The sequence below is a fragment of the Chanodichthys erythropterus genome, chromosome 19 (genome assembly GCF_024489055.1).
Source record: "Chanodichthys erythropterus isolate Z2021 chromosome 19, ASM2448905v1, whole genome shotgun sequence".
In the NCBI taxonomy this organism is placed as follows: Eukaryota; Metazoa; Chordata; class Actinopteri; order Cypriniformes; family Xenocyprididae; genus Chanodichthys; species Chanodichthys erythropterus.
The window spans coordinates 1,166,849-1,179,475 of NC_090239.1; the positions used below are offsets into that span (position 1 = coordinate 1,166,849).

Sequence of the window (12,627 nt, forward strand, 5' to 3'; positions counted from 1 at the left end):
AACGTATCTTTATAAAAGATCACAGTTCAAATATAATGTGGATAACACTGAATGAAAATTTTTCGTCAGGTTAGATACTGATTATTAATCACTCAAACTCCTTTTATCTCTTTATTTAACCGTCAGTCTCACGCGTCCGCCATGTTTGTAGTTTCTGAACACTTTTTATGCATGTTTGTAGTTCTAATCGAATCCTTGTCTAATGTGCAATAGGTTGTGGGCAATACTGACCATTAGAGTGTGAAATTTGAATTCACGCTAGAAACCATCCAGGTATCTTTGGGATACTCATTTCAGCATACTATGATTTGGGATACACTCTCATTCTAATTTTGAACTATGTGAATTGGGAAGGAGCATATGAAATGTCCTCACTAATATAGTGTGTTTGTGTGTATGTGTGTGCACCCTGCAGGCATTGAGATGGATGATGATAAATCAGGAGACGGAGATGATTTCACCATCAGGGGTCGTCTGATGTCTCTGGTGGAGAAGGTGACCTACCTGAAGAAGAAAATGACTGATCTACCAAAGAAAAAGAAATCAAAGAAACCCAGTGAGTTCCTGCAGCTCCTCATTGGGGTCCTTAAAACAGCTTAAACTCATTTTGATCAAAGTTAAGGCCATAAAAAGTCTTAAATCATATAAGAAAATCCTGAATGATTATTTCAAGAGGTCTTAAATTAGAGGACAGAAAAACATGAAGTCTAAGATTCAATTAATTATGCATGTTGTTTGTTCTACAGGCTTGTGCTTTCAGGGCAGTTCGCAATCAATGAATACTGCACATTTATGCCAATAAATTGCTTATGATCTACTGTTGCTGAATCATCACAATGTTTTCAGGTGTTTATATCAAACCTGCAAACTAATAAGCATTTCTAATAAGCGCAGATGTGTTGTTTAAAAGGGTTAACCAGGGTAACCGCTGTATTTCTGTTATTCCATAAGCATCACCTATTGCATTTTCATACAGCTGGTGAATCGAAATCAAGCTAATGTGCATTCTCAATATCTAAACAATTAGAATAAGATGGTTTGGATGTTAATGGTGTCTATGTTCATGTTGTCAAAGTGCCGCTCGTGTCTCGTGTCTGTCCCGCAGGCACGCTTCAGCAGCTGATCTCTGAGACCATGGTCCGCTGGGCGCAGGAGTCGGTCATCGAGGACCCGGAGCTGGTGCGGGCCATGTTCGTGTTACTCCACCGTCAGTACGACGGCATCGGCGGGCAGGTGCGAGCGCTGCCCAAGACCTACACCATCAACGCCGTCTCCGTGGAGGACACCATCAACCTGCTGGCGTCTCTGGGACAGATCCGCTCTCTGCTCAGCGTCAGGATGGGCCGCGAGGAGGAGAAACTCATGATTCATGGGCTCAGGTGACCCATAATCACCTGCATCTCATATCAACCACAGGCAGCAATATTTAAATGGGCCATTCAGTTATAAAATACTATTAAATAATTTAAAACAATTATTAAATAATTCAAACAAATTTAAATATATATAAAAAATAAAAATTAAGTTTTTCAGTTTAAATCAGTGGAGCGTTTGTCTCAGTGACGCCCCTTCCTGTTGTTTATTGTGTGAGATTCCAGCCTGACCTCTGGCCTGTCCTTGTCTCGTCTGCAGTGACATCATGAATAACAAGGTGTTTTACCAGCATCCGAACCTGATGAGAGCGCTCGGGATGCACGAGACTGTCATGGAGGTGATGGTGAACGTTCTGGGCGGAGGAGAGTCCAAGGTGGGAGACGTGAAAACATGTTCACAAATGCACCGCGTTTTTACTGAAGAGTTTCAGGCTTACTTTGTACTACATCAACATTCTTTCTGCTCATAGAATAACATAATTTATGCTCTTACCAACATCTCACGATGGCTCTTTCACTGAACAAATGTCCTTCGATCTTCAGGAAATCACGTTTCCAAAGATGGTGGCCAACTGCTGCCGGTTCCTGTGCTACTTCTGTCGAATCAGCCGTCAGAATCAGAAGGCCATGTTCGATCATCTCAGCTACCTGCTGGAGAACAGCAGCGTGGGACTTGGTAAGGGCGTTTCAGAGCTGAGGAATCGACTCTTTTGGAGTCTGGGGATCTGAGCTTGAGATGTCTGTTGAAGACCCTACAGTCATTATCTGTGTGTTTGTTTTCCTCAGCATCTCCGTCCATGCGAGGATCCACTCCTCTGGATGTGGCCGCTGCGTCAGTGATGGATAATAATGAACTGGCTCTGGCGCTGAGAGAACCGGACCTCGAGAAGGTACGACTGACTCTCTGTATCTGTACTTTTACTCAAGTACTTGATTTGAGTGCTTCGTCCATCACTGCTTCTGAACATCCTATTGGCTGATTGTGTGTGTGTGTGTGTCAGGTGGTCCAGTATCTGGCCGGCTGTGGTCTTCAGAGCTGCGTGATGCTGATGTCTAAAGGATATCCTGACATTGGCTGGAACCCGGTGGAAGGCGAACGATACCTGGACTTCCTCCGATTTGCAGTTTTCTGTAACGGTTTGTGTTCTGATAGGATCCACTTCTGGAGAAAGAAACACTGAAGCACTGTCAAAATAAAAGTCCTGATTCTGACACATTTTGGCCAAACAGAAAACGTGCCAAAAATGCCATATATCGGCCAATAATATTGACCACTCCCACTAATCATTATCTTGTGCTTTATTGTGTCTGAATGGTGTTTGATGAGTTGTTTTGTGTTGTTTTGGCATCTTTCAGGTGAGAGTGTGGAGGAGAATGCTAACGTGGTCGTGCGGCTCCTGATTCGGCGGCCGGAGTGTTTTGGCCCCGCCCTGCGTGGAGAGGGTGGAAACGGGCTGCTGGCAGCAATGGAGGAAGCCATAAAGATCTCAGAAGATCCCAGCCGAGATGGACCGTCGCCCACCACAGAGGAGAGCAGGACGCTGTACGCAACAAACAAACACTCACAGGAAATGATGTGCTGAGCAGTGTTGGGGGAACACATTATAAGTAAACATGCATTACGTAATCAGATTACTTTTTTGATATTACAAGTAAAGTAATGCATTACAAGTAACATGCATTATGTAATCAGATTACTTTTTGATGTTACGAGTACAGTAATGCATTACAAATAATATGCATTACATAATCAGGTTACTTTTTTGATGGTACGAGTACAGTAACATTACAAGTAACGTGCATTACGTAATCAGATTACTTTTTTGATTTTACGAGTAAAGTAACGCATAACAAGTAACATGCATTACATAATCAGACTACTTGTTGATGTTACAAGTAAAGTAACGCATAACAAGTAATGTGCATTACGTAATCAGATTACTTTTGATGGTACGAGTACAGTAACGCATTACAAGTAACGTGCATTACGTAATCGGATTACTTTTTGATGGTACGAGTACAGTAACGCATTACAAGTAACGTGCATTACGTAATCAGATTACTTTTTGATGGTACGAGTACAGTAACGCATTACAAGTAACGTGCATTACGTAATCAGATTACTCTTTTGATATTACAAGTAAAGTAATGCGTTACAAGTAACATGCATTACATAATCAGATTACTTTTTGTTGTTACGAGTACAGTAATGCATTACAAATAACATGCATTACATAATCAGGTTACTTTTTTAATGTTACGAGTACAGTAATGCTTTACAAGTAACGTGCATTAAGTAATCAAATTACTTTTTTGATGTTACGAGTACAGTAATGCATTACAAATAATATGCATTACATAATCAGGTTACTTTTTTGATGTTACGAGTACAGGAACATTACAAGTAACGTGCATTACATAATCAGATTACTTTTTTGATTTTACGAGTAAAGTAACGCATAACAAGTAATGTGCATTACATAATCAGACTGCTTTTTGATGTTACGAGTAAAGTAACGCATAACAAGTAATGTGCATTACGTAATCAGATTACTTTTGATTTTACGAGTACAAGTAACGTGCATTACGTAATCAGATTACTTTTTGATGGTACGAGTAAAGTAACGCATAACAAGTAATGTGCATTACGTAATCAGATTACTTTTGATGGTACGAGTACAGTAACGCATTACAAGTAACGTGCATTACATAATCAGATTACTTTTTTGATTTTACGAGTAAAGTAACGCATAACAAGTAATGTGCATTACATAATCAGACTGCTTTTTGATGTTACGAGTAAAGTAACGCATAACAAGTAATGTGCATTACGTAATCAGATTACTTTTGATTTTACGAGTACAAGTAACGTGCATTACGTAATCAGATTACTTTTTGATGGTACGAGTAAAGTAACGCATAACAAGTAATGTGCATTACGTAATCAGATTACTTTTGATGGTACGAGTACAGTAACGCATTACAAGTAATGTGCATTATGTAATCAGATTACTTTTTGCTGTTACGAGTACAGTAACGCATTACAAGTAACGTGCATTACGTAATCAGATTACTTTTTGATGGTACGAGTACAGTAATGCATTACAAATAACATGTATTATGTAATCATATGACTTTAATGCTACTAGTAAAGTAATGTAATGCATTACAAATAACGTGCATTACATAATCAGATTACTTTTTGATGTTACGAGTAAAGTAACGCATTACAAGTAGCATGCATTACATAATCAGACTACTTTTTGATGTTACGAGTAAAGTAACACATTACAAGTAATGTGCATTACGTAATCAGATTACTTTTTGATAGTACGAGTAAAGTAACACATTACAAGTAACATGTATTATGTAATCATATGACTTTTTAATGCTACTAGTAAAGTAATGTAATGCATTACAAATAACGTGCATGACATAATCAGATTACTGATTATGTAGAGCAGGCCTCAGCCAGCTGAGAAAAAGCAACGCAAAAGTGATGTAACGCATTACTTTACATAAAAACCGAACTAAGTAATGTAATTAGTTACTTTTTTAAGCAGTAATGCAATATTGCAATACTTGCCCCAACACTGGTCCTGCACACAAACGCATCCATGCAGCAGATTTAGGACGTCAGTGTCATGATCTGCACACATCCTTCATTTATTTTCTGTGTTCCTGAACTGTCATTGTCCACTGCTCCAGAAAATGCTGCTGTGAGCAAGTAAAATGGGTCGAGATCTAAATGCAGCTTCTTCTGCTTGATCTGCTGCAGTCTGAGGGTCAACACCTTCATTCAGTGTTTTAAAGGGATAGTATGTTTACATGCGATATTACGATATTAATTATCAAGCATGTATTAATTCATCAGGGATATCATCTGTGAGCTTATTTATCTGCCTAACACACATTATAATCAAACTGCTGATGATCTATGTATCTCTTGCAGTAGTGATGTGATGGAGGAAGAAGAAGATGACACCATTCACATGGGAAACGCTATCATGACCTTCTACGCAGCTCTTATCGACCTGTTGGGCCGCTGCGCTCCCGAGATGCATGTGAGTTTTCCTAACTAGATGGGACATGACTACGAGACACACAAAAAAACAATCACAGCCAATCAGAAGAGAGTGTGGGTGGAGTCACCCTGCAAGCACACTGCGCTCGCAACCAAATCAAACACAAATCACAGCCAATGTGCCACAGCTGGTCAGGACAAAAACTCTGATTAACATGGATAAAGATGCCTTTTATCTGGTTAGAAGAAAGTGTAAAGTTTTATGTTGATCACGTTCCTCTCATGTGAAGCTGATGAGCTCTATGCGATCTGGTACTGATGACATGGTCACTTTCTCCTCTGTCAGCTGATCCACGCTGGGAAGGGAGAGGCCATCCGTATCCGAGCCATCCTGCGCTCTCTCATTCCCATTGAGGATCTGGTGGGAGTGATCAGCATCCCGTTCCTGATGCCCACACTGGCTAAAGGTCATTGTTAATCCTTGTTAATCTGTCATTGTGGATAATTTAGTTAACCAGTATATCGCTCTGATCACTTGTGCATTTAGACGGTTCCGTGATCGAGCCGGATATGTCAGCGGGGTTCTGTCCTGATCACAAAGCAGCCATGGTTCTGTTCCTGGACCGGGTTTACGGCATCGAGGACCAGAACTTCCTCCTGCACCTGCTGGAAGTAGGTTTCCTGCCTGACCTCAGAGCCGCCGCCTCATTGGACACGGTGAGTCATGTGACACCTCAGCAGCTGGTTCCATCCACCCATTTTTATGCAAATTTTGGGATATTGCATGGATGGAAATGCTAAGATGTGCATAAATGTGTTTTGTGCATAAATTCAATTCCCAACGTTGAGTGAAATCACAGCTAGTGAGTGTTGCGTTATCCAGCCAATCTTTGACCTCTCTCCTGGTCCTGTGTGACCTTTGACCCCCAGGCGGCTCTGAGCGCCACAGACATGGCGCTGGCTCTGAACCGGTACCTGTGCACGGCGGTCCTGCCTCTGCTCACCAAATGCGCTCCTCTGTTCGCGGGGACGGAGCCGTTCGCGTCTCTCATCGACTCTCTGCTGCACACCGTCTACAGACTGTCTAAAGGCTGCTGTCTCACCAAAGCTCAGAGAGACGCCATCGAGGAGTGTCTGCTGGCCGTGTGTGGGTGAGGACACGTCTACTAGTTACTAGTTAGTGGTCCGTTCACTGACCGTCTTTTCTTTTTATATAGCATGTTTATAAGCGACTTCAGGGCTCAACGCTAAGGATTTTTTCTACTGTGGTTCAATATTTTACTTGCCCTGCCAAAATTTTCAGTTGCCCCACAACAAAAAAATAATAAAGTAAAAGAAAAGAAAATGGGCCTATAAAATAAGCCAAGTTATTGTTTTTGATACATGTAACCTTAATAAATAGGGTTATGACACCAAAAGCTACTAGATTAACTCACTTAAATTTTAAATATTGTTAGACAAATAAATAGTAACAAATAATCAAATTATGAGTAATAGCCAAAATAAATACAACAGAACAAACATATAAATGAAATAAACAGTGTTTTTCAAGTTTTTCATGCAGGTTTAAACAGGAGATTTTCAGGTACAGAAATTGTTATCTAATTTATAGCTGACTATATAACTATGGATTAAACTTTATTAAAGTATATCAGTCTGAGCAGTTACAGATGTATAAATAATGTTTTGAAATATAAAAAGTTAAATACTGTTATATTTGAAATTATTTAAAAAATGAAAAGTGACTTAATGAGTGAGTCATTGAGATTCAACCGATTCATTCAAACGGCTGATTCATTCAGGAAATGTTGCTCAGAGATGCAAAACAATTCTGTGGACTTTGGAACTATTTAAGAGCGAAACAGACGATTTGGTGTCTAAAATGTAAGTCACATGATATTAGGTTCTTGTTCATTAAACTGTACACTGTATAAAATCAGTATCACATTTGTAATCATGCTGATATTTGGAGAAAAACTTCGCTCTTTGTTTAATATAATTTAACTATGTTAAATTATATAAATATAAAAGATATACAGGGCAATTTTGCCCCTTATCTTGCATTCTGGGGGCATTCTAAAGGCATTTTAGTAGACTAAATCATGCAGTGAAAGCGTAAACTCTAAATATGCAGCGCACTAGTCCAGCCTACTAGACTATTTCACGTAGTGCATGCGTGCACTCAATGGGTGTTTTGTTTGATTTTTGTAAAGTGAGGGACATACTCGATAATTTCAGATCTTTAAATCAACAATTATGATATCATAGACAATATATATCTCACACCCTACAACACTGGCATCCTGAGCGTCATTCAAACTGGCCCAAAGTACTTTTTAGTTATTGTAAAATAATAATAAACAAATCTCATATTTTGCACAAAATGGCAACGCTTTTTGGTTAGATTAAGTTCTTGGTACAGTAGTGTTTACTTGAATGCATTTTATCTCTATGCATCTGTAGATTTAAAAAATCCATATCTTCAAAGTCAGAAATCTCCACTTCAGCAGCTTTACACACGTCAAACTTTACAGTTTTATTCATATATATACTCTAAAGGTTTGTCCATATATCATTCACCTGATCTATAGAACATTTTACTCCTAAAAACGAGTTTGTTTCAGGCTGTTGACAGTATTTTCTGATTTCTGGAGTGATAAAAAGAGAAATCCAAAATAACACCAAAAAATAATTTTGAGTCCAATGTTCTGATTTCTGGTCTGGAAATGTATGCAACTTAGCATGCATATTTAATTCAATAGTGCCTCATTTGTAAATTCATTTGTAACATTTCAGGAAACTGCGTCCGTCGATGATGCAGCATCTGCTGCGGCGTCTGGTGTTCGATGTTCCTGTGCTCAACGAACACACGAAGATGCCTCTGAAGGTGAGACTCCGTCTGAACTCACATTCACTTCAGGAAAACTGTACTGTAGTAATTCAGCTCTGTGTGGGCGTTTCCTCCTCCAGCTCCTGACCAATCACTACGAGCGCTGCTGGAAGTACTACTGTCTGTCCGGAGGGTGGGGAAGCTTCGGCGCCGCGTCCGACGAGGAGCTGCATCTGTCCAGAAAACTCTTCTGGGGAATCTTTGACGCTCTGGCCAGAAAGGTGCAGCGAGTTTGGAATAATTAAGATATTTAATGAGTCTTTTCTGCATTTATTTGATCAAAAATACAGTAAAACAGTGAAATATTTTTACAATTTAAATCAGCTGTTTTCTATGTGAATATATAGTAAAGTGTAATTTATTCCTGTGATCAAAGCTGAATTTTCAGCATCATTACTCCAGTCTTCAGTGTCACATGATCCTTCAGAAATCATTCTGATATGATTTTTGATTATCATCAATGTTGAAAACAGTTGTGTGTGATTCTGCAGAAGTATGATGTGGAGTTGTTCAAGCTGGCTCTGCCGTGTCTGAGCGCAGTGGCCGGAGCTTTACCTCCTGATTACATGGAGTCAAACTATGTGGCCATGATGGAGAAACAGTCGTCTATGGACGCCGAAGGAAACTTCAACCCGCAGCCCGCCGACACCAGCAGGTCAGACTCGAAGCACCGTCATCCTCTGAAACCTCTGCACATGAGCATTTAGACCTGACGAAGCTGGTTTGAGGTGTTTTTCAGATGTTTGTCAATGTGCTGCTGGTTCTGTTTGTGTTTCTGCAGCGTCGTTGTTCCTGAGAAGCTCGATCATTTCATCAATAAATATGCAGAATATTCCCATGAGAAATGGTCCATGGAGAAGGTCAGAGCTGCTTACATAAGTCTACTTTCCATTAAGCAGTGGTTTAGTGTGTCGTTTTTATGTAATTGTTCGATTAAATGAGTTACAATCAGACATGATGTTCCTCTCATGTGTAGCATTGAATCTGATTCGTTCATTCATTCAAACTGAATCATTCCAAAAAAATGATTCATAGGTTCATTTTAGGAATCTTGATGCAGAACATTTCTAGAAGTTTGTCTTATTTAATGTGATGAATATGATTAATTAACTGTTAATTAACTAACAATGAGCAATGTATTTGTTACAGTATTAATCTTTGTTAATGTTAGTTTTTCTATTTGTTAATGTTTGTTCGTGTTAGTTCAACTTAGTGATTTTAAAACTAAATTAAATGTTGGCTTAGGGTTATGAAATACAGTACAAGTATTGTTAGTTCACATTAACTAATGTAGAAAGCCAACTTACTGAAATGCTGTTTAAACTTATTAAATCATGTTAGCAACATGCTAACAATGTGCTAATCATGTTACCGACATGCTAATTAATGTTAGCAAAAAATAAATCATGCTAACAATGTGCTAATCACGTTATCGACATGTTAATTCATACTAGCAACATGTTAATTCATGCTAGCAAAAAAGCTAATCATGTTAGCTAAGTGCTATTCATGTTAACAACATCTTAACACTGTGCTAAATCATGCTAGCAACATGCTAACAATGTGATAATCATGTTAGAGACTTATAATTAATGTAAGCAAAATGCCAAATTATGTTAGCAACAAATGGCAACAATGTGTTAATCATGTTATCAACATGCTAATTCATGCTAGCAACATATTAATTCATGTTACCAAAAAAGCTAATCATTTTAGCTAAGGGATAATCATTTTAACAACATCTTAACACTGTTCTAATTCATGTTAGCAAAACCTGCTAAGTCATGCTGACAACATGCTAACAATGTGCTAATCATGTTATCGACATGTTAGTTAATGCTAGCAAACATGTTACTATGTTAGCTGTTGTTAACATGTTAGTTAAATGTTAATCATGTTAACAACACCTTAACACTGTGTTAAATCATGCTAGCAAAATGCTAACAATGTGCTAATCATGTTACAGACATGCTAATTCATGCTAGCAAAATGATAAATAATGGCAGCAACATGCTAATAATGTGCTAATCATGTTATCAACATGTTAATTCATGCTAGCAAAAAAGCTAATCATGTTAGCTAAGTGCTAATCATGTTCACAACATCTTAATGTGGCGACCAGGGCGGGCGAGAGCCGTGAGGGAACGGCGCGAGGCCGGTGGCGCGAGTGTTAATGAGCTTCACCTGGGAGGCGCATCGGCCTTGAGTCCCTCACGGCTCTCGCCCGCCCTGGTCGCCACACTTAACAATGTGTTAAATCATGCTAGCTAAATGCTAACAATGTGCTAATCATGTTAGAGGCATGTTAATGCTAGTAACATGATAATCATGCTAACAATGTGTGAATCATTTTATCGACATGCTAGCAACATGCTAACTCATGTTAGCAAAAATGCTAATCATGCTAGCTGTGTGCTAATCATGTTATCAACATGTTAACAACAAGGTAAATCATGTTAGCAAAATGCTAAGCATGCTAGCAATGTGTTAATCATGTTAGCAAAATGTCAATCATGCTAGCAAAGTGTTAATCATGTTAGCAAAATGCTAACTATGTGGTAAATTATGTTAACATATGTTTTTCTGATAGACTGTGTTGCCTTTAAACTTTAAACGACTTTAAACTTCATACTTCGAGCTAAAAACCTTCAAACTTCAAGATTTTAAAACCTTTAAACTTTCTGGTCCGTCTTTCTCAAGCCAACTTAAAGTTTGTCTTGACAAACTTTTTTTTTATCTAGTTTTTATCTTATTGTAAAGTGTTCATTTCAGTTTGTGTGCTTCTGTTTTATTAGAATAAATGCAAATATTTTCTCAAGCTTAATGCAGTTACTCATTAGTGTTTTTTTGCCAGTGTTGTTGAAAATGACATTTTATAATGTTTTTAACTGATTAAAATAGTCTAACCCCTTCTTAAAGCACTTCAGCTAGACAGCAGGTTAACATTAAACTAGTGAGTTTCACCGTGGCAGAACACGGTTTCAGAGTTGCATCAGTGTTAATTCATTTTATTGATGTTGGGTCTGTAGTTTGCCGTTGGCTGGATTCATGGAGAGCAGATGTGTGAATCTTCTAAAGTTCATCCACTGCTGAAGCCCTACAAGTGTCTGTCTGAGAAGGTACAGAATCTCACAAAGCCACTTTGAATGATGGGTAAAGCGCAGTGATTCCAGTCCTTATGGTTTCCTCTGTGCTTCAGGATAAGGAGGTTTACCGCTGGCCAATCAGAGAGAGTCTGAAGACGATGCTGTCATGGGGCTGGAGCATCGAGCGGACGAAAGACAGCGACGCGTCCACCTTACACAGCCGCACACGCCGGATCTCACTGTCCAGTCAGGTCAGAAACACCTGCATTCATTCATGCCAGAGTCAGTGATGCAAACTTTAGCAAATATGACACATAATCAGTTTCAGCTGTAAAGCAGCTCTACAGAAGACATTATTATGGGTTCAAGCGTAATAATGTAATTGTTAAAATTTCCAAGGATCAGCATTCTCCCATAAAAGTGATCAGGCAGACCAAACGAGTAGAGACTTGAAACTTTGAAGGCTGTCAGTACTCACACTGTCTACATCGTTAGCAAGGCTCGCCCTGATCTGCCTGACGGGGGCGCTACATTGGCGGGAAGTACAAAATTGTTCATCTCATAAACCGTTTTCGAGTACTTTTGCGATCTAGTCGTAGGTTTTTTAGGCCCCATCAGAACCAAACCAGTGTAACGAGATTCTCTGGAGTCAGATTGTCAATAATTATCAAAAAAAAGTTGAAATTTTGCTTCACGGACCCTAAGGGGCGCCAAAACGTTCAAAGTGGGCGGAGCCACTTTTACTGAAATGGGCATAACTCGTGAACGGAATTAGATATTTTCACCAAATTTGGTACACCTATGCAAGAGCTCATTCTGTGGTTGCATGAAAAAGGATGCAGCGACTGGCCACTTGGTGGCGCTATAACACGAAAAAAAACATGAAAATGGCTATAACTAATTCACAGTTAGTCTGATTGACTTGACAATTGGCATGCAGTGTCTTTGTCCGAGGTGTCTTGATTATCTATGAGGACATTGATGTATCTCAAAAAACATGTCTGCCATCAGTCAATGAATTTTGAGCAGCTATCAGACAAAATTAATGGGCCTGTTTCACTTGCCTTCATGTTTTTCACATGCATAAAGGATTGTGTATTAGTCAATTTTTCGCACACATCCACGACATTCGTACCACATGGTAGAACTCGTCATTCTGAGCAACTGCCGCTGTCCATCGAATCGTTCGTTAAATATCGGAGATTATTTCAAAACAACTTTGGTGAACTAGTCCTAGGTTTTTGGCTCAACGTC

At 39.1% G+C, this 12,627-nt stretch overlaps 1 protein-coding gene across 1 annotated transcript in view; it reads left to right on the forward strand.

Annotated features, from left to right (window-relative positions):
- Nucleotides 1-12,627, forward strand: part of ryr2a (ryanodine receptor 2a (cardiac)) — a 144,216-nt gene that overhangs the window by 76,278 nt on the left and 55,311 nt on the right. The window contains exons 37-53 of the mRNA XM_067370143.1: nucleotides 416-556; nucleotides 1,106-1,379; nucleotides 1,633-1,747; nucleotides 1,917-2,049; nucleotides 2,160-2,263; nucleotides 2,375-2,510; nucleotides 2,730-2,916; nucleotides 5,326-5,437; nucleotides 5,744-5,864; nucleotides 5,945-6,114; nucleotides 6,328-6,548; nucleotides 8,194-8,284; nucleotides 8,368-8,508; nucleotides 8,779-8,942; nucleotides 9,069-9,147; nucleotides 11,317-11,406; nucleotides 11,487-11,624. Of these exons, the coding sequence (XP_067226244.1) occupies nucleotides 416-556; nucleotides 1,106-1,379; nucleotides 1,633-1,747; nucleotides 1,917-2,049; nucleotides 2,160-2,263; nucleotides 2,375-2,510; nucleotides 2,730-2,916; nucleotides 5,326-5,437; nucleotides 5,744-5,864; nucleotides 5,945-6,114; nucleotides 6,328-6,548; nucleotides 8,194-8,284; nucleotides 8,368-8,508; nucleotides 8,779-8,942; nucleotides 9,069-9,147; nucleotides 11,317-11,406; nucleotides 11,487-11,624 (2,417 nt within the window). The remainder of the gene's footprint in view (nucleotides 1-415; nucleotides 557-1,105; nucleotides 1,380-1,632; nucleotides 1,748-1,916; nucleotides 2,050-2,159; nucleotides 2,264-2,374; nucleotides 2,511-2,729; nucleotides 2,917-5,325; nucleotides 5,438-5,743; nucleotides 5,865-5,944; nucleotides 6,115-6,327; nucleotides 6,549-8,193; nucleotides 8,285-8,367; nucleotides 8,509-8,778; nucleotides 8,943-9,068; nucleotides 9,148-11,316; nucleotides 11,407-11,486; nucleotides 11,625-12,627) is intronic.